The sequence below is a fragment of the Desmodus rotundus genome, chromosome 9 (assembly GCF_022682495.2).
Source record: "Desmodus rotundus isolate HL8 chromosome 9, HLdesRot8A.1, whole genome shotgun sequence".
NCBI classification, from domain to species: domain Eukaryota; kingdom Metazoa; phylum Chordata; class Mammalia; order Chiroptera; family Phyllostomidae; genus Desmodus; species Desmodus rotundus.
This window is the reverse complement of record NC_071395.1, coordinates 81,896,521-81,922,877: the sequence shown is the minus strand read 5'-3', so window position 1 is coordinate 81,922,877 and position 26,357 is coordinate 81,896,521. Positions and strand designations below refer to the sequence as shown.

At 48.3% G+C, this 26,357-nt stretch overlaps 1 protein-coding gene and 1 long non-coding RNA gene across 3 annotated transcripts in view; one reads left to right on the top strand and one right to left on the bottom strand.

The window, feature by feature from the left end:
- Window positions 1-21,180: 21,180 nt before the first annotated feature.
- Window positions 21,181-23,419, bottom strand: LOC139440282 (uncharacterized). Its single transcript, XR_011650386.1, has 2 exons — window positions 23,282-23,419; window positions 21,181-21,767 (listed from the first exon to the last, which is right to left on the bottom strand). It is a non-coding gene; the product is annotated as an uncharacterized lncRNA (long non-coding RNA).
- The window catches only part of MYO1D (myosin ID), a 310,477-nt gene continuing 307,378 nt past the window's right edge, over window positions 23,259-26,357 (top strand). For both annotated transcript variants that reach the window (XM_053911384.1, XM_024564798.4), the window contains exon 1: window positions 23,259-23,397. In XM_053911384.1, coding sequence (XP_053767359.1) covers window positions 23,303-23,397 — 95 coding nt within the window. In that variant the 5' untranslated portion in view covers window positions 23,259-23,302. The remainder of the gene's footprint in view (window positions 23,398-26,357) is intronic.

Here is a 26,357-nt window from a genome sequence, read left to right as displayed (position 1 = left end):
ATGGAATACTACACAGCATAAAAAAAGGAGGAACTCTTATGTTTTGTTACAGCAGGAATGGACCTGAGAGTATTATGCGAAATGAAATTAGCCAGTCAGAGAAAGACAAGTATCATATGATCTCACTCATATGTGGAATCTAATAAACAAAGTGAACTGACAAGCAGAAGAGAGACAGACTCATCGACAGCAGGCTGACAGCTTTGGCTGGGGGCGGGGTTAGGGGGATGGAGGGATCAAGAATAAAAGAAAGAAAACAGTGTGGTGATTGCAGGGGAGAGGGCAGTGGGTGGAGGTGGAAGAGGGCACAGGAAGAAAGGGTAACAGAAAAAAATGCAATAAAAATATCAAATAAAATAAAGGAAAAAATCTGTCTTCAAGTTAAAGTACTCATGATTTGGATTTTTTAACACTGTCCCATTTGGCTGATACTGTCAAAGCCAAAGAAGGCTAGTGAAGGATGTTCTAGTAATTGGAGAAGTCCAGATATACCGCCCAAGTCACTATAGCGGGCCGAGCTCTCTGTTCACAAGGGAAAGCGCCCAGGGAGAAGGAGGAAAGCCGCATTTCCCCTCAGCAGCTACTCAGACTCAGCACACAGCTGTCTCCACAGTAGGTGAAAAAGTGGCTGGTGACCACCCACGTGGTCTCTCCCACAGGCCACTGTCTTGTGAGGACCAAATGAAGTAAAGCCTTTGAAAGGGCTTCAGGAATTCTGATGTATAACAGACCGTCCATGTAGGAGTGGAGTAAACACTAGAAACTCCAGGTTTTTTAACCACTTGACAGAGACGCTGATAAGATTCAGATGGAGGAGTACAAGAAACTAAGGGTTAGTGGCCCTGGCCCCTTAAGGACCAATGAAAACATACCTAAATGGGACCTTGCTTACAAAGCGTATTGCGCGTGAAGTGCATCATGAAGAAATCTGAGCGAAGAGAGGCAGTTATATGCTGGGCTTTCACGACACCAGGTGCTGCTTGGATGTGTGGCTGGAGTGCAGGCCTCAGATTTCTGTTCCTGTGAGTTTGGTTGGGAAGAGTTTGGCTTGTCCAAATGCTAAGTGAAGTGGCCAGTGTTGGACGGACGGCCACAAGTTTGTGCTAGGTGAACACGTTGAGTCACTTTCTCATTAGTTCAGTGCCAGAGACAGAGGTAGCTCAGGATATTGGGGGACTTAAGCAACATTCTTACGCTCTAAGGACATTATGGGGAAGGAGAGCTTTCAGGTGCCAGTTTAGAGACAAAAAGCTGAGGCAGTTGCCCAGCACCAAACTTCCTTTTCTCTCCTTGGAGCCCCAGGGCACAGCCCCTCGCTCCTCCTCCCCCTGCCCGGGCACACTCACTTGGAATCATAGCGCTGCAGCAGGTCCCGAGGCCGGCAGTAGCGCTGCCTGCAAACCACCACCAAGGCTGCAAAGGAGGCCAGAAATATGGTGGCCAGCACACCTATGGCAACAATGACCACGGTCTCCATGCTTCCGGTGGCTCCCTGGGTCCTGGTCACATCCCCTGCACCAGCTGCAGCTTGAAAGACACAGCACAGAGCAGGCCAGGTAAAGAGGCTGCAGGATGGAGTGGGGCCATGGGGTCTTTCTTACCTGCTGGTGTGGCGGGTGTTGGGAGGGGGAAATTATGTTGCCCCAAGTCACCTGCAGAGACTTGAAGACCCAAACAGAATCAATATGGGTCTTATGTCCTGCTCCCAATTTGCTTTTCTTTTACTAAAAGAGTTTGCTCCCCAGGTGGACCAGGGTGGACTTTTGTCCTGGGACAAAAGGAGACATTTTCACTAGCACTGCTGTCTTCACCTTTACAAGTGCAGGAAAGAACACCCACCTCCCAGGGAGAAGGGCGGCATCGTGTTTACTGAGGGTCTCCTCTGTGCCAGGCTCTTGTGTGGTAACTCTTCCAGTGACCCTATGAGGCAGGTACTTGGAATCCCCATCTTATAGTCCCGGGTGTTCAGGGACGTTAAGAAATTTGTCCAAGTTCACACGGGAAGCAGCCTCAGTTTCAGTGTTGGAACTTACAACTGGAATTAAATTGTTCGTACTCCATGGAATGTTTTCATTCAGGAGGTTCTTTCACACCTGTTCTAATCTCACAGGCTGGAGGAACAAGGGCATCTCGGAGAAGTACGTATTCACGATGTCCTGCCATTGCAGGCCCCTGCTTGTGTCCCTTTAAGCAAGTCCCCTCCCCTCTCTGGGTTTTACCTTCTCCACCTGCCAAAAACAGTGCTTTGACTGAGGAGTCTCTATGGGTCCTCTACTTGGATTTAGTTCTATGTTCCATGTCTTAGAGTAGGCATTTTAAACCTTTTTCATCTCATGATATACAGAAACTAATCACTTAAGTTCTCTCATACACTAAAAAAATGTTTTTTGCCAACCTAACAAAAAATGGGTATAATTTTGATTAATTCACACGTGACAGTTTTGCGTTGTTTGTTGTCATTTTTTTTTTTAATTTGACAATCTAAGGGAATCAGTGCCTCTGACTAAATAGTAAGTAAGGTGTTGCACATTTTAAAAATTCTTGCCGCACATCAGTTGAAAATCACGAAGGTCTTAGAGGGTCCAAGTGCTCCTGGTTGTCCTTCAAGAAATGCTCATGGACCATCTACTCTGCACCAAGCACTGGGCTGGACTCTGGAGGCTGGAGATAAGCAAGACACGCACCTCAAGTCTTGAGGATGCAGGGGAAGAGGTGGACAGCCAGACACCCCATTTCACTCCTCGTGCCTGTGCCACATGCAGAAATACACAGAAGAGAGAGCAACTGTGCTTGCATGGCATTTTCTGGGAAAGCCTTCACAGTGCAGGTGATGCTTGAGCTGGGTTTTGAAGGAGGAGTCTGCCAGGTGGACCAGGTGGAGACTTGGCTGGCTCATACTGTGCCAAGGGCCCCTTTCTCAGAGTCCTCAGGTGGCTGTTCTCCACCTGGAACTCACCTGCCCACCAGGGGGAGAAGGCTGGGCTTTGTTCCATCTCTGTATCTCCCCTTGTGCTTGTTGGGAGGGGTGGGGCTAATTCTCAGGTCTGCCTCAGTTTCTCTAGATGCATGTTTACACTGTTCCTTTGAAAGCACTACCTCCTTTAACCCTTTGCCTTTCCCCCTCTCATTTCTCTCTCTTCACCTCGGAGGCTTTCCCCCCCTCCCTCCATCTCCCCCCTTCTCAGAATTCCCTTTCCCCTCCCCCTGCCCACCGCCTCCAAGACCACCCGCTTTGTTTCCTCTCTCTGCCTGTGTGTTTGAGCTTCCTGAGTTTTTGCCGTGTTTCTCTGTGACTTTTCTGTTTCTTTGCGTGTTTCCTTTTTGTATATTCTCCTCTGTGTGTTTCAGGATGGGTTTTTCTCGCTTTCCCCTGCCCCAGCACGCAGACCACCCACCCTAAACAACCTGGACAGAGGGAGGGACCCCCTCCACCTGGGCAGGCGCAGCGTGGGGCCACCGGGCCATCAGCTCCAACTTGGCGCCCTCAGGAGCACCTTGGCCGCAGCAAAGGCTGCCCGGCTGGGGCTCCCCTCTCCCAAGGCGGTGCCCCATGCCTCCCGCCAAGCTGGCGCTTCTTCTCCCAAGGGGCTGGGGATGCTTGCCCAGGCCCCCTCTCTTGCAGCTCCGGGTCTACGGGGTTCACCTATCTCAAGCTACGACTGCAGGACGCATTTCGGAGGGCTCCTGAGCCCGCGACCAGGCAGACGGCAAAGTCCCGGCAGGGTCTAGCTGGCGGCTCCAAAGAGCAAGAATTCAGGGAAGGAGCTGCGCTGTGCCAAAGAATCAAGATAAGTCCTCTGGCCCAGCCAAACCCCAGGGGATGGAGCGGGAGCGGGTGGGGACAATGAGGCCGCATCCAAATCCCCCGCTACCAGGAGCTATATGATCTCAGCCAGGCCCACCCCCCACATGGGCCGGGGTTTGGGGCTGCAGGAAGCAGTCACACTGAGACCCAACAAGCTGTCCTCGCGCCCCCACGGTGGCCTGGCCCAGGCTGGCAGAGTGGAGGGAAGCCGGGTTGGGTGTGTGTGGGGGGGTGCCCTGCCTCCCCACAACTAGCCACCCAGGGGGGCTGGGGAGCAATAGCAGTTTCTGCAGTGTGACTGTGTGTCTCTGTCTGGGTGGGCTCTGCTCCCTGCTGCCGGGTTTAAACCCTGGCTCTGCCACTCACTAGCTGAGGGCAACTCATTTCACTTCCTGTGCTTTGCTTCCTTCATCTGTAAAATGAGACTACTACTTGTAAGCATCCTCGGATTCAAATAACATGATGGGTGCAATGCATTTAAGAGGGAAGAGGCTAGTTCCTGGCCTGTGGGTGAAGCTCATGTCTGCGGAGGCAAGGAGCGAACATTTGTTGAACACCTACTGTATACCGGACACTGATTTACATGGTATATGCCTTATCTCATTGGATCTCACTATCCCTGAAAAGCCAACATGATTGTGTTTGCAAGGGAGGAAATGGATGTGGAGGTGAATTTAATTTACAGAGTTCTCAGTGTGTAAGTGGTAAGGGAGGGAGTGGACTCCCTGGCCCCAAAGCCCACAACACTCAAACCAGGAAACTGCTAGCTCCACCCCCAACCCAGTCTCTGGGCAGCAACCCCTTCCTTCCAGGCAGACAGAACCAGTGGGACGCCACACACCCCTCCTGCCCTAGCAAGGAGAGCTTCTCACATTGCCTCTAATCCTTAATAAACCCTCCTGGGCCACCTCTGGGCTCTCAGAGGGGCAGCAGCGTGGCATCCTTCACCCCCACCTGGTAGGGGGTTAAGGGCATGAGCCTGAGCCAGGAAAACCGTTGAAGGTGTGCCTCCTCCACACAGTAGCTGTATGATCTCAGCCAGCTCACTCAGGGTTTCCCCACCTGTGGAATGGGCACGGCAGTGAGACCTATGGCCAGCCGGGAGTTGTTTCGAAAACTAAATGAGACGATGCATTTAAAGTGCTCATCACACGGAAAGCGCCATGACGGCGGCGGGGGCTGGGGAAAGAGAGGATTGGGGAGTTACTGTTTAACGGGAGCAGAGTTTCCGTTGGGGAAGACCACGAAAGTGAGGGAGATCAATGGTGGTCAAGTTGCGTGTATACTTGACGCAGGTGGACTATATGCTTTAAAATAGCTAAAGTGGCAATGTTTATGTTACGTGCATTTTATCACAATTAAAATTAAAAAGTACTCATTACAGTATGACACAGAAAAAAAAAAGGGTCTCCTCGACATTCCTCAAACACCTCAGCTCACCCTGCCTCAGGGTGATGCTGTGCCCTCTGCCTGGGAGCCTTCCCACCACTATTCCCATGGCTCACTCTCCTCCTCTGCTGAGGTGCCTGCTTAGAGTCACTTCCACGGAGAAGTCTTCCCTGGTCACCTGATCTAAAGGGTCTCCCGTGATCCACACTCCCCACATATCACTACCTGAAAGTGCACTAAATGTCTGTTCTTTCTCCTCTCCCTGAATGTACGTTCCATGAGGACAGAGACTTTACTGTCTTCTCTGCCGACCCCCGGTATCTAGAGCAGTGACTGGTGCTTAGTAGGTGCTCTGGAAACACTTGTGAAAGAAGTGAAAATAAAGCTGAGTTTTTGTCACTGTCATTCTACTCCAGACCCATTCCCAGCACCGGGAAGCCCCGGGAAGCTGGGGTGTGGCGGCTATGGAAGACTTAAGGCAGGAGGGTTAAGCTGGTGGAGACAAACAGAGAGGGTATTGGAAAGAAAGGAAGGCTGATCTGAGTGAGAGTCACAATTTGAGATCCCCAATGTGACTGTGAATCCACGCTTGGTTTAAGTGCTCGGGCCCTTTAATGGGCTAGTGAATGGCTTTCCAAGGAGAGAGGCCAGCCCGGTCCAGTGGTGTAAGGCAGGCCAGGCCTTCTCGGAGATGTGGGTGTGGACAGAGACCATGGGGAAGCCAGTTCCCCTTGCAGGAGCGAAAGCCAGCAAACTCAGAACTGCTGCAACTGACCTGGGCGAGGGGCAGGAGCAGGGAGCAGGGAGGAGGGGGAAAGGAGAAGGTTGGAAAAGGACAGCAGCTAGCAGCTCAGGGTGGGCCAGGATCCCCACTGGGGACAAAGGTCAAGTTTGCACTTCCTGGAAGTTAAGGCAACTGGACCAGTGGACATGGAGACCATAAACAGGAATTTCCACAGGGGACATTCGGATGTGTACACCTGGGCAATCAGGGAGCAAAGGAAACTATACTTTCGGCAAAACACTTAAAATCGTCAAAAGTCTTCTGAAAGAGCTCTCAAGCCAGACTACACAGCCTTCCTCTCTTGCCCATTCTAGTATTTTACCCTGGTCTTCAGAGTCTATGGAACTCTCTTGCTTTAAGTATTTAGGGAGTAATGGGCAGGTACATATAAGGGAAAGGAACATCCCATATTTTATTTAATGCAGATGAGGCTGGTGCAAGAATAGATTTAATGTTCTCAATAAGGAAAAGTCATTCAGGTCTCCAGCTTTAAATCTGACCCACCAGCACCCGCTCCTTTTAATGTTTCGACGTGATTGTATCAATCACAATTGCTGCCACTTTTTAGAATTTTTTATTTTCTACTTTGCTTTTATTCTTTTTAATTATTTTATTGTTGTTCAGTTACAGTTGTCTGCATTTTCTCCCCACCCCTACCCCCTACCCCAGCCAAACCCACCTCCCTCCCTTGCTTCCACCCTCCCGCCACTTTTTAGAATTCTTGTGTGCCAGTACCATGCTAAGTACTTTACATGGATTCCATAATTATTATGATGATCCCTTAATAAAGGCATTATTCTCCCTCACTTTAAACATGAAGAAACTGGGACTTAGAGCAGTTTCTCTAAGCTAGTAAGTGGTGAAGCTGGGATGTGAACTAGAATTGTCTTTAAGGTGTACAACATCACCCAGCATCTAGCACGGCGCCCAGGCCATAATATAAGCCCCCAATGTTGGATTTTGACCCGAATGAATGGGTTTTCAAGACCCCGTTCACTCAGAGCATACTCTATTTCAGGTGCTTTACAAGTGGCACCCCATCTAATTGTCTCACCAACCTGGGGGCTAGCAATTACCTGCACTTCATGCAGGTACACAGAGAAATCTGGGAGGTTTAAGGACCTGTCAGAGAGCCACATCTAGTAACTGGCAGGGGCGGATGTGGTGCTAGGTCTGTCTGACTCCAAGTGCTGTCTGTGTGCTTCTCACACCCTCCTCCCTCTGGGCGCTCCCAGTCTTGGAAGGGACATCAGCTGTCACCTTTCCTCTGATGGATCCCCCAGTGACTGGGACTTCCTGCCTCTCATGGAATTTCGTTGCCATTAAAATTTTTGTCTTTCTCCTTAAAATGTATGAAATCGACCTTGGTGTAAATACCTAACAATAACACCTGAAAGCAAAGCACCACATCAGAGTAAGAAACCCTCTCATGTACGTGGTCGAGTTCCACGTACATCCGCCTGACTTTCACCACAACCTCATGCACCGCACGCTTCCCTCACCGCGTTGCAGACGTGGAAACAGACGTGGTCAAGCGATTGCCTGACTGTGATTCCAGTGCAGCCACTACACCAGGCTCCACCTAGGTTCAGTCAGATTCGGACTGGAGATTGAGGTAGGAGAGGGAAAGAGGGTTAGAGGTGAGTCAGAGAGTCATCTTCCATTGCTTGAGCACCTTAGAAACCATCTTCCCCAACTGCCCCACTCCAGGGCTCAGGCCTCAGCAGCACCCCCTCATTTCACCCTCTTCCGCTTAGACTTAAAGTCTTATTTGGTAACCACTTAAAGTGAAAGATAAACAACCAGTCAAGGTAAAGCTAATCAGAACACTAAAAGTACCTTTGGTCTTCGCAAAGGGATCAGGTATCCTATCTTGGTCCTCTTTGTATTTCCCTGTGGGCGGGACAGACCCTAAGAGACAGCCAGATCCTTGGCCCAGAAGTCAAGTTCAGTACCTAGGATGGATGACAGGACTCAGGGAGAAACCCAGGTTTCCCTCTAGCCAGATCCCAGTGCTTGAGTCAGAAGGCACCTAGATAGAGTCAGAGACATTAGGGCCCTCTCAGATCCTGGAGGACAGTCAACTGTAGGGAGCAGGTGGAGAGAGGGGAGTCCTTACTCAGCTCTTAAGTCAACCTGGATAACAACTCCCCAGGATAACTGTGGGCTGGAAGAGGCTAGTGTCTAAACCTTAGCAGGGCTTTGGGACCCCAAAGCCAGCCTAGGATGCTTGTCCTAGATCCCCAGGACACCAGGAACCTCACAGAGAAGCCCAGGTCTGGGCTAACAGCCCCCGAGATTGCCTTCAGTGCCTCGGCTGTCTGCTTCCAGGTACCCACCTGAGCAGCAGCCTCTCCCTCCCCAAAGAGGGTCCAGGGCCAGTGGGACAGAATCGTGGGAGAGACAATGATGGGGAGAATCAGGGGAGGCTGAGCGCCTCCTTGGTGGAGCAGAACACACCCTGCTTATCGAATACTGGGCTCCTTCAGGGCTGTATCCACCTACAACACCAAGGGGCTACACTTCAAGGACTGGTCACTGGGTGTCACCACTGCTGCTCGGGCAAGTGCCTTCACGGCTTAGCTCACACCAAACCTTGCTGGAGGGAGAAAACCCCTTCTTCCTGACATCTTCTGTGTCTCCTATGAACATCCAGACGTGAATGGTCGATCGTGGAGTTGCTCCCTCGCGCCTTTCTCCCTCCTAGCTCGCTCAGCAGACTCTGCATCCTCCACAGCAGACACAGGCGGCTGGAGAAGGTCACTCACTCAGCAAAACTGGCTTTGCTTTTGATTCATAATCACAGACCTGGAACAGGCACTCAGTCCTGGTGAGCAGCCTGTCCCTGAGCATCAAGTCCTACTCTCTTACTCCCTTAGACTTTGCGTCTTCAAACCTTTCATGCCTCTCTTCCACTTTCATGTGAAAGTTTTGTCTCATTCAAAAGAAATAGAAAAAAGTGGGTACTAACTTCTTCATCTTTTCATCACTATGTGTCTAAATGCGCCCGTGTTTATACATATCTTCTCTCTCACTTCTACTCTGAGTCCGTTCCCTCTTCACACTCTCGAAGTCGTGGATTCTTTGCCTTTTTCTGCCTTCTTCTGGATTAACATCTCTATCTTGGAGAATTTCCACCAGCAAACAATTAAGCTCTAATATCTCTCATCTGAAAAATCTCTCTATATGTACTAAATGATTCTCTGGCTTCTAGCCTGTGTCTCTGTTCTCTTTCAGTGCTAATTGCTCCTTCAACACCATCAAAAAAGCTGTCTACACTAATTCCTTCCCATTCACTCTTCAACCTGCTCCAATCGAACTGACTCCCACCCTGCTCCAGTGCGTTGCCTCCTCAAGGTCACTGTGATCTCCACATCATCAAACGCAAGGGACATAATATCTCCGTGTAGCACTCTCCCCAGGACTGTGCGCAGCAGACCAGACCACTGCCTCCCCTCGTGGCTTCCCCGAAACCATACCCTCCTGATTCCCCATATTTCTGCTTCTTAGCTTCCTTTTTCCGTTCTCGACTACCTGATTCTAAATATTAGAATGTCTCTGGTGTTGGCTTTGGAACATCTCTCCCTTTTTACCCCAGCTTTCCAGGTAGGTGTACCCATTCCTGCTGATTTGTGTATCACCTTCCTCTGCTGATGATGCCCCATCTTTATCGTTGGCCCAGTCCCATCCATTTGACATCTCTGTTTGCACGTGTCACAGGTATTTAAAGCTGTACATGTCCAGAATGGAAGTCTCTCCCAGAACACCTGCCGTCCTCCTTTCGTCTTCTCCATCTCTGTAACTGACACCGGTATCTACCACACTGCTCAAGCCCCACACCTGGGAGTCCTCACCTTTTCCTTCACTCCACATATCTACTCCATTAGCAAATCCCTTTTGATTCTTTCCCAAATTCATGTCAAATCTCTTCACTGCTCTCCATTTTGACTGCTACCCACCACACTTAACTCAGGCCATCTCTCTACAAAACTCATGCAAAACATTTCTAACTTATCTTCCCAGTCCACACTCTTCACTCTGTTCCTGACGTAGCAACAGTGATGAAAATACTCTGTACTTTCATCTGAGTATATGCATAAAGCTTTGAGGTGTGCTTAAGATTTACACACTTTATTATAGGTTATACCTGAACTAAAACCAAACCACCAAAATAAGATGTCAATTCCTGACTTAAAATCCTTCAGTGGCTTCATGCTGTCCTTGGAGCTGACACCACACCCTGCCTGACTTGGCCCCAGCCTTTTTCTCCAGCCTCGTCTTCTATTGTACTTCTCCCTTGCTTGGTAGAACCAAGCTGCCTGGACATTTATCTAGTTTTTCTAACAAGCTAAAAGCTTTTCAGCCTGCCTCAGGACCGTTGCTCAGGCTACTACTGTTCCCTTAGCCCAGAATCTTTCCTCCTGGTAAGTACCTTCCCTTCCTTCAGGTCACCAACCCAGGCTTTCCCAGATCCCCGCATCTAACTCATATCATCCTGTTTATTCTTTCTGCTCCTATCGTATTTTTATAATACTATTATATTTTTTTAATTTTTTCCACAATTTGGACCAGCAGATACATTGGACAGTACATGCTATTATATTAAGTGCTACATAGCCAATCAACACCGCAAGTCTTATAGGCAAAGAGCAAGCAGATCCCTTTGCATTTTAATTTTTAGTTCACATAAATCAAGGTAGGGGTACTTAAGTTAAAAAAAAAAATCAACAGTTTATTCCAGTGCAGCAGCCTCTACCCTTGAGCTGGAGGGAGGAGAGAGTTGGCAAGTTTACAGTGTTACAGGTTCAATTGTGCCCTCCAAGAAGACAGTGGGTAAGCTCAAAACAGGGGAAGAATACCTAAGAAAAAAATTAAAACTATAGACAACACGAATAACACACATACAACAAGAGAAAATACTTTTTCTTTGTTGTTTGCACACAGTAAGAGGCTAAAAATACAAAACCCAGGGTCCAAGTGTGTGGCCCCAAGACTCCGGCAGCAGCTGGCTCCTCTCAGATATCTTGTCTTCCGACACAGCTCACTGACGTCACCAATTTGTTTTGACAAATACAATCATTTCGACAACAGGGCCATTCAGAACCACTTCATTTATTCCAACGTTCTTCCGAGAGGATCTCTGCTTGTCTGCTTCAAGGATCTCTCTGCTGGTGTTGTAGAAGGACGAGCTAACCACCTCCTGGCTAACCCTTGTCTGTCGCCAATCCTCCAGAGAGCCTGGGAGCACCCACTGAAGTCTGGGTGCGTCTAGGGGAGAAACGGCACAAGGGTGAGACAGAGCTTCCCATAGTGAGCAATTTTTGGTCTAACCCAGCACCCATGCTTCTGTGGGTTCATTCGTATGTGGAGCCACATGAATGACCCAAAGGGACAATGGCAGGAATGCGGTGAAAGAAATACAGCCATCATACCTAGCAACCGTCTCTGAGGAAGCAGGGCCAGGAATTTGTCGCTGGTGAGAGTTAACCCTTGTATGTATAACACCAGCTCTAGTCACTTCAACTTCTGTGCCTCGGTTTTTCCTACTGGAAGCAGAGTTAACATCCAACACCTTCTGAGGATGGAAAATATAATTTTTGTTAATTGTACTTTCATACTCTATATTTCATATTAGTAAGTATTTTACTTTAACACTTCTCAATTTCCAGCCTTACTTCCCTGAGCCAACATAATCTCCAGCCAAGTGGGCAAAACTTGCTCTTCCTCGGGTGGGCGTGTCCCTGTGCTTCCCGGTCTCCACGCCCCACTCTCCATCCGCCACGCCCACACCCAACTCCAACTTTCAACCTATCTTTCCTTTAAGGCTCCTCCCCAAGTGCCAACTCCTGCTTATCTACACTCTACACACTATTGAGTCCCTCCACGCTCCAAGGACCCAGCACTTTGTGTTCTCAGAGCCCTTGTGACAGGCTGCTCTGTCACTGCCGTTCTTGTCTGAAGGGAAAGAGGCAGCAGGAAGAGTCAAAAGAAGGCTGCCCTGAGAATCACCCACCGGGGGCTCTCCTCCTAGCTCTGTCTGGACAGGAGACGCCATGTAAACAAGCCACCTTCTCACATTGGGCCTCGGTGTCCTTGTGTGGGAGGGAAGGCCTGCAGCGGGATTCATAAAGTTTCTCCTGGTTCTAAGGATTTGCCGTTTCCTCAGTGCCCCGCCCTCCCACGGCAGGGTTGCGAGCCCCTTTACAGCAGAGACCGCATTGTTGACATCTGAGCTCCTGCAGCAGTCCGTCCCGGCTGGCACTTACACACTCTATCCCTTTATCCAACCACTGTTTCATCCTCACAGCCCCCTGAGAGGCTGGCCCCAGGCACAGACTGACCCTGCCGAGGCTTGAAGAAGCAGACCCACGTGATTAAGGACAGGCCAAAGCAAGATTAAAGATTGGAAGACTGCTTAGTCCAAGCACTCCTATGGAGGGGCCTTCCAGCCAAACGCAGGATCTCCTGCAGTGGTTTGCAACAGGGGGTGATTTTGCCCTCCAGGGGTACTGAGCAATGTCCGTGGACATTTATGGTTGTCACAACTGGGAGGGAGAGTGCTACTGGCATTTAGTGGGTAGAGGCCATCGATGTTGAACAACATTCCACAATACACAGGATAGCCCCTCCCCCCCACAACAAAGAATTGTCCAGCCCCAAAATGTCAGTTGTGTTGTGGTTGAGAAACCCTGCCATTTGTTATGCACCTTCTCTCCTCCTATCTTCCCTTCCTCCCATTTCCCCATTCTCCCAAGATAAGCAACATTCAAAATGACAGTCCTGGAATGCAGGGGCTTTGGTACAGTAACAGGCGAACACTCAGCCTTGCTTCATTATCAGGAAGAAGTAAAATCTGTAATCAAACCTCAGCACACCTTTCACAGGACCCTTTACTGTCTTCCCCACAGCTTCTTTTGAAGGGGAAGACTGCCCCAATTTTATTTTTAACAATTTGTCTGACATGGCGTGAGGTTGGTGGGCAGGAAGAAGGAATACAGGTATCTTCCTACTTTAGGTACCTTCTAAGTACGGAGCACCATTGAATGAAAACCTTATTATGCAACTCTTCAAAGAAAAGAACAGACTAGAGGTGAATCCCTCCCCCGCCCCACAAGAAAAGAGGGCATTTAAGAATCAATTTACAGATTGCCTGTCAACAGATACAAGAAAGGAGGCACAAAGAGCTCAGGTGTTCAGAGTTGCTGCCAACAGAAAGAAAGCCAAGGGGAGAAGATAGCAGCCGTCAGCAGATCCAGTTAACAGAAGCTGTCTGCACACTACTCTTCAGGAACTCAATGTGTGAAGGACTCCTGTGTCAGAGTAAGTTGAAGTCAAGAACACACCCAGGGCCATGAACATGATACCTGTCTTGGCCATTTGAAAGTTCCACGAAGACAGTCCCAACTCATTTGCTTTAGGATTTTCCCCATGTAACCAAAAACAGCCCACCTTTTTCTTTCTCCTCTTTTCCCAAAGGTTGAGCTGGCCCACTCATACTTCCTTTTGGCTGTTATATATTTTAATCTTAGGGAAACTTTGGCCACGCAAGCAAATGAAGTACAGGTGGGAGGCATCATCCTTACACTTGTAGCCCACAGCGCTGGCTATGAGCAAGTGAATGTTCTGATAAGGTTTTACAGGGAGAGCCGGAAAGCACACTTTCCTAATAAAATAAGTGGTTAGCGATTGCACCTGGAAGACAAGAACGCTCTCAGAAGCCATAGGCGATACTATGTGAAGAGTCGAAAGCAGGCATGTGTTACATTCCTGAAAGGAGGAGCATGAGGCAGGAAACCCCAAATCTGAAGCTTCCTTCTGCTCTCTCCCACGTGAAAGAGAAAGCGGCCACTCTGATGTAAAGGCTCTCAGTTTTCCAGGCAACACTCATCTCAGACGTTCTTTGTATGTGTCTAACTCCAGGTGGTCTTAATTATAGTGGTTCCTAGCCACAAAGAATTCAAAAGGACTGGGAGTGGAATCCTGGAAGTTGTATTTTTCTAAAGCAACCCAGGTGAATCAATGAACAGCCAGATTTGGGACTCATTGGTCAAACCTTCCCAAAGCAACTGCACGGGATTTGGGGTAGAGGTGGCAGGACCAGCTCTTCACGGACATCATGCTGTGCACTGTGTGTTTGTATTTGCAGTGGGAACGAAATGCATCCCGAAAGGCAAGTATATACCTGGTTGTGCAATAGCAATCAGGAACTCGGATGACAAAAACATGAATAGGAAAGCCAGCAGGTCGCTGTACCTTCCAGAGTGAACGTTGAGAAATTATAGGTACAGAGGCCATGAACTCCCTGCAATCACTGTATCAGCTCAGCATTAAGGAAGTGACCCATCTGACGTGAACCAACAGATAAGAGGGCACCGGAGAACCAGAGTGTCCAAGGAAGAGAAGAACCAGATTGGAACAGACACTCTTTCTTCCCCCATCTAATCATGAGCCCATCAAAGCCTGGGTGGGGGGACTGGCGGATCATAGTATTGTCAGCTTACATTGATTGAGCTCTAACTATGTCCCAGACCCCATGCTAAGTGCTTAACATACTTTACCTCATTTGATTACCATGGCAACATTATGAGGGAGGATGTTAGTGTTACTCTTACTTTACAGAAGAGGAAACTGAGTCTCAGAGGGCTTAAGTGAGTTGCCCAGGCCACATACAGTGCAAACAGGTTCATAAACGGCCCCTGAACCTTTGCTTCCAGCCTCATGCTCTACCACCTTCGAAATCTGAACGCCAGAGCACCGCCATCCTTGTGGTAGCACAGGGGTGCTCTGTACAGTTGCTACACGTATTTACTCATTGCTGGAGAACTTTGGATGTTACATCCACACTGTAGGCTCAATTCTTTTGAACTAATCCTTTGATAACAGCAGAAGCTAAACTGAACGGTGCTGTGAAAGAAAACATGGTTCCCTATTACCTGGTTGTCAAAGCCACAGCCCACCTGCCACCCCACCTGTACTCTCGTTTTACCAGCTCCATCGCCCATTATTTCTCTATCTAAAAATGTAATATGGGCACAGAGCATATGATGTGGACTGAAAGTTTTCATGCAAAGAGGTAAATACCAAATGGCAGGTATCTTCAAGGCTCCGTGGGATGGCACACTTCACTGGACTGGGGCACCAGGAAGGGTCAGACCAGGAGGGGCCTGATGTCAAGAGGATGCTGGAGAGCATCTGGGGGAGGGGAAGAAGAACAGATGTGGTGTGGCGGTGGGAGTGTAGCTCAGAAGGCCTGGCCAGATGGCATTCACTCATTCAGAAATACTCAGTAAATTTGGATCCCCTACTAAGTGCAAAGCCCATTGTCATGCCTAGAAATGGCAATAAATTCCCAGTAGGAATCACCATTCACAGAGAAAAGTCATAGGGTGATCAGAAGACTATAGGCAGATATTAGAAATCTTAGTCTGCTAAAAAGGACGTGAATAATTATCACCTGCTAATGATTTCCCTGTCCTGGAGACAAAGAAAGCGATTTCACCAATAGCAATGCTGGTGAGTATTTACTGAGTGCTTACCGCCTGCTTTGAATTATATGAAGCACTTTATAGTCAACATTTCATGGGTTTAATACTTGGAGATGGGTTTTATCTTCTCTTTAATAAAGATAAGGAAACTGAGGCTTATTATACAGATGAACAAATTTGTTCAATGTCACACAGGTAGTAAGTTGCAGAGCTAGGAATTAAACTCTGGTGTAGCTGACACCAAAATTCCCACCAACATCCCTCCAAGCTAGGCCCCCTGCCCGCCTACAGCAGAATCTCCTGGTCTGCTTATTAAAATAAAGATCCCCAAGCCCCATCCTAAGCCTCTGGTACAGGTACCTAAAGTTTGGGTGCCACTGTACCACCACTGCCTCCCAAGTATGGGAAAATGCTACTCTGAATGGAATCCTATTCAGAAGAGCTAATTAGAGACTTGGAAAGGGTGGAAGCACCAGGAGAAAGTGACTGTCAAGTGGCTAAGAGATAAGCACAGTCAGACACAGAGCTTAGAATTGGAGAAGGCAGACTTCAAAGAGATCAGAGAAGAGAGTTAGGATTCTGTGGATAGAAATTCTAAAAGGCAGGTAAATGCAAGAAAAGCAGGAAGCTCTTCCTTAACTGCCTATGACCTTGGCCCCTTCTTGGATTACAGTTAACTTGACCCTGGTCCTATCTTGGTGGAATATCAGACCCAATGGCCACACCAAGCTCATAAATAGGGATAATGAGTAACAAGAGCAGAAGATAGGAGAGTTGGGGGCTGTGGGCATATAGGACACGGAATGAGTCTGGCAGTGATTCAGGAGCAAAACTGAGTGAAAGGGTGTTAGAATCTGCTTTTATGTGGAGACATCTGCAAGGGACCGGCTGGCCTACTAAGTCAGATGGCCCAGGCCGGTCCAGGCACGGCAGCACACTGCAGAGGGGTTTCAGGCCTTCGGAGGGATGTTGCATTACAGGGCCTCTGACGTCTCCTAAGATTCTGTGGAGTCTACTTTTAAGTCATTGAAAATTTCCACCTGTATCATTTCTTTAGGGTTAGGCTGTCAGAATTTGGATAGAAATACTGCTCATATTATTTCTACCTCTAGATAGTCTGAAGAGTTGATCCAGTTGATTGGAAAAAGTCACAGGGGTGCACTGTGCATTTCAACATCATCTTATTTCACGATCTTAATTCCAGATGGGTGCTGCTCACCGGCTGAGGAACGCTGGGTGAATGGCAGGAGGAGAGGGGGTGGGGGAGGCAGATTAGAACATGTCACCTTGAGCATGATGTCGCTTCTCCCTGGAATGGCAGTTCTGCAGATACTAACCCCAAATTAATGGTGGATGGTATTAGTACAAACTACCTGCTGCTTTGTCAGGTGAAGGGAAGAAAGCAATTGAAATTTTTCTCAACCCCAGCAACATCTTCTTTAACCTCTACTCCAAGCTTTTAGAGGTGGAGTAAAAGGGCAGGGGGGAAAGGAAGATATGAGCGCCCTACTTAGCAGTGGGTAGAGAAGTCCTGGGGTTACCCAGAGAAGATGTAGGGTGCTGTCCTCCCTACTTCTCTTTACTCTTCCCCACACATTGCCTCACAAATAGATGTCCACGTTGGGGAGTGGACACTACCCACGACCCAATCAGAAGTTTTAAGTTTGGGTCTCAGTCTACCAGCACCTCACTCTGACCTAGTCAAAGTCAGCGGCTCTTCCTGGGACTCCACTTTCCGATCTGTGAACGGAGGACACAGAGCTCCTTTCAGCATAAACTAAGTATAGAGAAAGTTTGGAGATGCCTCCTGAAGAGGGGGAGGGAATGGAGAAGGAAGAAGGAAGGTAGGGCAGCAGGTGGCATATGGTAAGATTCCTTAGAATCTCGCTACTCAGAGTGTGGTCTGCAAACCAGCAGTGGTAGCATCACTTAGAGATCTTGTCAAAAGGCACATTTTCATTCACTACGTCTGGGGCAGGGCCTGAGACTCCCTATTTCTAACACGTTTCCAAGTGATACTACACAGTTTAAAGTTGGAAGCATCCTGCTTTAAGACATCATCAGTCCATGAATCAACTGTGGATGCGCCTTTTTGTCTTTCCTTTCATGAGTTCCTATCACACTCCCAAACTTTCTAGCTCTCAGACTGCTGCCAGTGGCTAGAATAGTTTGAGATTTAGTGGTTTTCCGGCTTGGGGCTTGGAGAAATGCCCCATGCTCCTTGAAATGTAATATCCACACACATTTACACAAATGTGAATCAACCCACTAATGAATTCACCTATTCTATTCAAGAAATAACCTAAGGGGCACCAGGCACAGCTTGGAGGCTCAAAATTAAAGGATGAGTAGGGCATGGCCCTGCTCTAGAGAGTTTAGTTAGGGACACGCCTAGACAGCCAACTCCGATTCAGTGTGATGAGTACTTATGTAATTAGCAAAGAGGTTACATTCCAGTGACATGTTTGTAGTCAGAAACTACGTTGTCACAGGCAGAAAGAATTCTGGAGGCAGGTTGTGTCCGCCTCCACCATCCGATTCTGTCTTTCCTGTGGCCTTAAATCTGGGGCTGCTCTGCCCACAGAGGGGGGTGTGCTCTTGGGACAGTCCCTGAGTGGTGACTCACAAGACACTGACAGTGATGACTCGCTTCAGTTCTTCTCCATTCCCCAACGATAAGCACCTGTGGTGTGACCCTTCCCTTAGTCCGGGGGTTCTTAAGTTGGGGTCCACAGACAGGTTATTTTGGGCTGGGGTGATGGGGGAGGAGTCCATGTTCCAAATGGTTTGTGTACGTGCTTAACACGCCTGTCTCGGGAGAGAAAGTCCACATGTTATCATCAAAGGATAGTGAAACCTAAAAATTGAGAACCAGTGCTTGTTACTGTCCATCTGCTGCCCCAAGATCCTGGCAGTGGCAGCCACTTTCTTCTCTTCTTCCTCCTCCATCTCCTCCCCCTCTTCAGCTAGCATCTCCAAACATCCTCTGTGCTTAGTTCAGTTATGTTAAAAGGAGCTCTGTCTGCAGCATCAGCCATTCCAAAGAGCTAAGGAACAATCCTTGTCCCCAAATCAGCCCTGTCACAGGGAAGCACAGCTGGGCCACAGGGACAACAGGGAAAGATGTCCCTGGAACCCAGACCCGGGTCTTTAGTAAATGGCTGGCTGATCCTCTGTCTTTAATAACTAGAGGTGAGAAGAACTTTTTATGTCACTTTCTGGGCTTTCAGGGTGGTTAATGACAGTGAAACTCCCTTTCCTTTGTCCCAGGAGATGTCTATACGGTGAAAGGCAAGGGTGGGAGGTGGGGGCAGCACTCCACAGATGGACAATACATTGACAACAAGGAGACAACTGTTGGGTCTGCTTTTACTTTATTTTGCAACATAAATTTGCCTTTCTACTTCTGCTCTAGAATAATTGGGCTTATTGAATATGCTGTGTGACTGCTTCTCCCAGCCTTCCTGCCTGTGTCTGGCAGGACTCATGCTGAAATGAGCCTTCCTGGATGCAGAACACCTAGTGAAGAGAGGGAGGGTGGGGCGGCCCAGAATCATGCTGGGAACGTTGAATGGGAGCAAATATTTACTGTGGAAAATTCAGAGTGGATTTTCATGGATAACTCGGAGCAGATCCTCTACAGCAGCTGTCAACCGCAGAAGAGTTTTCCAAACAGCAGCTTTTGTTCAGTGTGAACACAGAGTGGGCAGGCCTGGCCCCAGGGGAGAAGGGAACCCAGCCCTGAGACCAGCTTCCAGGGTCAGGAGATGAGAACGAGATAAATGCTGCACAAAGACTGATCTTAATGTAGAAAACTGACCAAGGGGCTGGATGTACAACCTCACGTTACATAAGCCATAGATTCAGAGAACATTCCATATTCATTTATCAAGCAGGCACTTGTTAAGAGCTTCACAGCCTAGGCACTGTGCTACTAAGTTGCCGGAGTTACGTCCAGGAACAGAACAGACACAGCTTCCAGCCCTCACGGCCCTTACAGTCTGAGAGATGGACAATAGGCTCAAGTGTTGTAACAGTGCTGTTGCAACGGTGCTGTAACAGGGAGGACACCTCCAGGGTGCTGTGGGGGCACAGAGGAGGGACAGCCAACCCTGACTTAAGAGATCATGGAAGCCTTCTTGGAGGAAGTGATGTCGAGGCTGAGAGCTAAGAAGTTAGGTAGGCCCCGGGGCTGAAGGGTGACAACAGGAAAGAATTTCAGGCACAGTGCCCCCTCTTTGGGGCATATGGTCATATTTGTCAACTAAGGCAAACATTACATCATCTTTGTTTTTAGAGTTATCTGTTCAGTGTTTATAATCTCCTAGCACAGCAGTGGCAGCCAGAGCTAACAGAGATCCCGTGTCAGAGTTTTCAAAGCGTGTCCTGGTTTTTCGGTTCTGCAAGGTCTGTGAAGTTCTGAAGTGATTTTCACTTTTAAGTATTATTTATTTCTTAAAAAATAAACTTTTTTTAATTTTTGAACAATTTTAGATCACTATTTGATTTTTAAATTTATATTTTGAAACAATTTCAAATTTAAAGAGAAGTTAGAAAAATTGTATAAAAAAGCTGCCATACACTTTTTTAAACTATATTCACCAATTGTTTACCATTTACTACATTTGCTCAATCCATTATATCCATCTACCTATGCATATCCAATACATTATTTTCCTTGCCAAACAATTTGAGACATCATACCCTTTATACTGAGAGGTTATCTCCTAAGAACAAAGACATCCTGTTTTAGAACTGCAGTACAACGATCAAATTCAAGAAAACTAACAGTGATACTAACTATGCTATTATCTAATACGATCTGTATTCACATTTCACCAACTGTCCTAATAATGCCCTTCACATTTTTCCAGTTTGAGATCCAGTACAGGTCACACATGGCCTTTCGTTGTGGTGCCTCTTTGGGGTCCTTTAACCTAGACCAGTGCCTCAGCCTCTCTTTGTCCTTCATGCCATTGATATTTCTGAAGAGTGCAGACAGGCTGTTTGGTAGAACACCTCTTAATGTGGGCTTATTTGATGCTTTTTTTCCATGATTAGATTCAATGGCTGCACTTCTAGCAGGTGAGTGATGTTTCATCTGTCTTAGGAGATCACATCACTCATGATATCAGTGTATCTCATGATTGGTGATGTGAACTTTTATTTTGGTTTTTGGTAAATTTTGAACTGTAACACAAACATACATATCCCAATGTGTTTATATTCAAATCTGATCACAGAGGAAGTTAGTGAGCTGACCTGATCTACATCACCGTGTTTGCACGCAGACGTCAGGGTTTAGCTTCTCCTGCCATCTCTGCATGCATCGGAACCTCTTGTAAACGGGTCATTGATTAGTAAGATTGTAGCCGTGTTTTGGCCTTTAAAAAGGCTGGGTGTAAAATTGTAGAAATAATTAATAACTGCTTACCCATTTAAATGAAAATTTTCTTGATACTCTACAATCAAAGCATACAAAAGGAAATTGTAATCATAAGGCTGATGTAAGGTGACAATGAACCCCACTGGACTGATTTGGGTTCATCAAAAGAGACTCATTAGTCTCAATGCCTGATTTTATACTAATTTGGGCTTATAAAATATCCTTCGCATATGTTCCATGTGTGTGTTATATACACTGGGCTCCTGTATGGGATATTGATCGAAATAAGAGTTCCCTTGCTTTGGACACTTGAAAACTATAGCTGTATGCCACTTTAAATCACACCAACTGTACAACCACTTTTGTTCTAACAACCGAGGGCGCAGGAAATCTACACACATCCATTTAATAATGGGTCATTGAGTGTGGTCCCTAGTTGCTCCAAACTGTACCAAATTTGAGATTTCTTGCTTTTCTTTTTGACATTCAGTTCTACTTATGTTGAAACACACCAATACAAACATTTTATGAATATACCGTACTCTGTGCAATCACCTGTTTAGCCACTGAGCCACACAAATGACCCAAATAAGGACAGTCCTGCCTCGGACAGTGTCTAGCCCAGAGGTCTTATTCCACAAATGAGGGCAATGAGATCCAGAGAGGTGTCTTCTGGAGAAGGGAGCTGCTGATGGTGGTTGGACTGCAGCTCCCCCTGGGCAAGGTGTTGGGGAACCTTTTTGATGGCAGAAGTGCTCTCTCAGGAGGTGATCAAGCTGCCTTCCCGTCTCTCTTGGCCAGGGTGGGTTGCTGGCAGCTGAAGCAGGCCTCGAGCAGGGTCCTTCAGGCTGGTTTACTCATCTCTAATTCAGCCACAGAACTGGAGCCCATCCAGGTCTTTAGGGGCTTCTAGATTTCCTAGTAGATTTTGGAATAGAAGATGGTATTAACAGAAGCACAAGGCAGAAGAGGAGCTGCCTTAGAAAGCCATTTATAATATATTTTCATTGGGAAAATGCAGCTTAAGTTCCAAAAGATTTTTCTAAACGCAACCAATGTATCTATAAATTGGAGACCACGGAAACTTACTCCATTTCATCGAATCATTGTGGATTTCATATCTACGCGTGCAAAGCAGTATAATAGCTCCTCGGTAGGTGCCAAGGGGATATCAGGAAGGTTAGGGCATGGCCCCATGCTTAGGAAGCCTACAATAATCCCAGGGAGATGATCCATACATATATTAAAAACATAATAGCAACATGAGAGGATGTTTGACAACATGTGCGGATGAGTGGAAGAGAAAAACGGATCATGGAACACTGGGAAAGGAAAGCAGTGCGCCATGTGGCTAAAGGCTGCGGCTCCTAAGTCAAATGACCTGGATGAAAATGCAGCTTCTGCCTGGATGGCGTAGCCCAGTGGATTGAGCGCGGGCTGCTTCGATTCCCAGTGGGGGCACATGCCTGGGTTGTGGGCCAGTTCCCCAGTGGGGGCCATGTGAGAGGCAAACACACATTGATATTTCTCTCCCTTTCTTTCTCCCTCCCTTACCCTCTCTAAAAATAAATAAATAAAATGTTTTTAAAAAAGAAAGAAAATGCAGCTTCTCCACTCCCATGTGGCAAGTTACTTTAAGTTCTCTGGTCACTTTTATTGTCATCCACATGCTAGCTATTATTATTCTCTCAGTCTGAGCGTGAAACATCATTTCAGGGATGGAGACCATGTGAGCAGAGGGGCAGGGGTGGGCTGCGCGGCTGGGTGACAGAATCATAATGAATTATCCTCGTGAAAAGCTCCGCAAGCTACTTTCGTTAACTTTGTCGGCATTTACCAAGCAAGAGCAGGAGGCGGGCACCCCTGGAAACCTGATCCCACCCACCCTCTTACGTCCACAGTCCCCGGCACCTCCCTCCAGAGATTCCAGCGCCGGTCTCCAGAGGGCGCTGCCGCCCTGCCGCCGAGCCCAGACCGGCGCGCGTCCCCGCCGCCCAGGTGAGGAGGCTGAGGCCTGCGCCGCCGCCGGGAAAGGGCCCCGCAGCCGGCGGGGCGGGGCGAGGCGGAGCCCGAGAGGCCGGGGCGGGGCGAGACGGGGCGGGACCGGGCGGGCGGCCGCGGGGCCGTGGCCAGACCCAGGCCAGAGGCGGGACCAGCCGCCGCCGTCTCCGTCTCGGTGTCCCGTCCCCCACAGCGCCAGGCAGCTGCCGCGGGAGAAGCGGAAACTGCCGGGTGCGCCGCGCCGACCGAGAGCGCGCCGAGGAGCAGCGGGGCGGCCTCTGTCCGGCCCAGACCCGCCGAGCGGAGCCCAGCGCCCCTTCCCCCGCAGCCCGCAGCTCCGCGCCCCGCCCCGGCCCCGCCCGACCTCGCCGCGCGCCCCCGGACCGGCCCCCGTGGCCCCAACGCGCCCACCTGAGCCCGTCGGCGCCCACCTGAGCCCGTAAGCCGGCGCCATGGCGGAGCAGGAGAGCCTGGAGTTCGGCAAGGCGGACTTCGTGCTGATGGACACTGTCTCCATGCCCGAGTTCATGGCCAACCTCCGACTCAGGTGAGGGCGGAGCTGCCGCGCGCAGTAGCGCGAGCCCTCGCTTTCCCGAGAGGGGGCGCCCCTGCGGTGCGGCTGGGTGCGGGGGCGCGCCGAGCTCCAGGGCTGGAGTGCGAACGGAATGGGGTATCCCGGGCTCTTTTCCGAGAAAGGGCGTCCGGGGCGCGGCCGCGTTTGGTGTAAGGGGCGTGCCGAGCTCGAGGGGTGCGCCTTCCTGAGATGGGGTGCTGTCCAGCCTCGAGGATGGTGCGGGGTTAGAGTTAGCGCTTGGGGCAGAGCTGGCTAGTGCGCTCTCCCAGGTAAATGATGTGGGCGGGCCGGGTGACCTAATGGAAACAAAAGTAAAGGAAAATGACTTCAGGAAGAATCGTGGCGGCCCCGAAGTTCTGGGAAGACTGGAGGGTTATTTAGCAGAGAGGTTAGGATCTCATCCCGGTTCCACACTTGCTGCTTTTCTTTTTCTCTTCCTCCTCCTCCCCCTCCCCCCTCGGCCTGGCGTGGTTCCATCACGTCGTTCAGGATGCTTTGGAGAGATCCCTGAGCTGTCTGTTCCAGGACACTGGCTATTTTTTAGTTACTCTCCAAACGTAATTAGACACGTTTCCAGACATCGAAGAGACTGCTCGGCTTGCCAGTGCCAAGATAAACTGTCTGAATTTGACAAGGCATTCATGGTTTCAGTTTTTTCAAGGAGTTATGGATGGAGCCCTTGTGTTATTGACATCCTTGAAAACACAGTCACAACTCAACGCCCCTAAATAGGCTTCCAAAGACGAATATATTGTAGAAAGTGTACTACATATGATTATTTATCTTTTGATAGAGTAGTATGTAAGCAGAGCTTTAAGGTAGTTAAAAAAAAAAAAAACAGTAAGTAGAGTTTCAAAATAACTGAGCTTTGGTGTGTGTGTGTTTCCTGAAAGTTCTAGCCCCATTTCTGGTTAGGTTTATAGCTAAATGTCACACCATACGCTTATAAAGTGAAAATCATAATCTAGGTTTGGGTGCTTAACTAACCTCACTTCTCAGCATTAATCACCCCTGCTAGCCTCAATTTAAATTTTTTTTTAAGATTTTAAATTTATTTATTTATTTATTTATTTTTATTTAGAGAGGGGGAAAGGAGGGAGAAAGAGAGGGAGAGAAACATGATGTGTGAGAGAAACAATTGGTTGCCTCTCGCTCACCCCTCACCGGAGACCTAGCCCACAACCCAGGCGTGTGCCCTGGCTGGAAATTGAACCCGCAACCTTTGGGTCCACAGGTTGGTGCTCAATCCACTGAGCCACACCAGCCAGGGCTTTACATTTTAAACACTTCTTAGTCTTTGCAATTGCAAACCCTAGAGGGTCTTCATCTGCTCTTGGCCAGATTTCCTTGTGCCCCGGAGAATATAGCAGGGGCACAGAACTGATTTTCTACATCAGCCTATTATAAAGATACCTCAGTCAGCTTGCGTGAGTTTCTTCATTTGTAAAATAATGAGGATCTTCAGGATTTTCCAGCGCTTATATATAGTCTCTTTTGCTTTCACATATCATTGGTTACAGAGTGTCTTAAGTGTGGGGTTTGAATCTTAGGAACGATTGTTAATGTGAGCCAAACTTAACTTCCATGCACATGGAAGAGAACTTGGCGATTTAATTCGACATTGTGTGAGGTGCTCCAGGGGTCGGGTGGGAAGAGTCAGAGAACTGTAAGATGTGCTCCTTACCTCTCAAAGAGGGGTCATGTCAGTGAAGACAGGGAGAAAGGTGAAAATTTCTATTGCTTAAATAATAGGCGAAGAAAACAATAGAAGAGTTCATTAAGCTTTGTAGAATGTAGGTGGTTCTTTGCCTCGCAGTTGTACAAGTTCATTGTTCTGAAAGTTCGTAAGAGGAAGAGATGCTTTAGGCCGGCTTCGAACACTGTATAGAGGAGAGAAGTTGCGTTCCAGGTGGGTAAAGTGGCATGAGCAGAGAGGAGTGTGGAGGCGTGAAAGCCAGCTCTGGGTGATAACGAATAAATTATCTGGAGGGGAAGGAGTCGTGGAAGGAATCACCAGTTCTCATTAGCACGACCCTTGGCTAATGCCCAGGTTTCTAGATCTACCTTTACACCCAGTTACCAAGTCAGTCAAGATTCTGGGTGTTCAGATGTACGTGTGTGTCTCTGTGTGAGTACTTGACAGCTCTTAGAATTCACTGCCATTCCAACTGTACAGATTCAATGCTTGCTCATGATTGACTTCTAAGTTGGGAGTAGTCCGTTCCCAGTATCTGTAAATGCAAACCCAGCAAAGGGTAGTGGTGCCCTGTCCTCCTGTCCAGCTGTAGACCCTGAAGACCCAGGTAGAAAGCAGTCCTCTCTTTGATAGTCTCAATTTCTTGTTGTCGTGATACCCCTGCAGACTATTTCAGTGTTTAGCTGCTTGAGCTCCTGGGCTCATGCTGTTGTGACCCTGGGACACTTGGTTTACTTTGCAGGTGACCAGAAACGCACTGCAGATACGGGTTCCTTTCAGTGATAGAGTATTTCTGTCTCCTGGACCGTGGGTGGTGGGGTTCTACCATGTGTATATTTATGGTTGCATCTAGGCAAACTTTGAGTATATTCCCTCTCTCAGGAATAGGTGTCCGTGTACTCGGTCTTCCCTGCCTTCCCCACGCTAAGGCATCTCCTCTCTGTCTGGAATGTCCTGTCCTTTGCTCTCCACCTGGCTCTTCTGCAAGGTCCGCTTTTGCATTTATGGTCAGTGACATACAGTTAGTCCCTTAAGGCTACAGTTGTTTCAGGGGTCTGTGTCATCTAATCTTGATTTTAATGTTTCTGACAGCAGCACCCAGCCTAATGGGGGGCACATAGTACATTCCAATGACAACTTTTTTCATAAGGAAAAAAGGAATGTTTCACGTCTTGCTTTGTAGCTTTTGTGATTGTCCATTTAGAATTATCTTATTTTGCTGCTGGCCTTCTTTTTT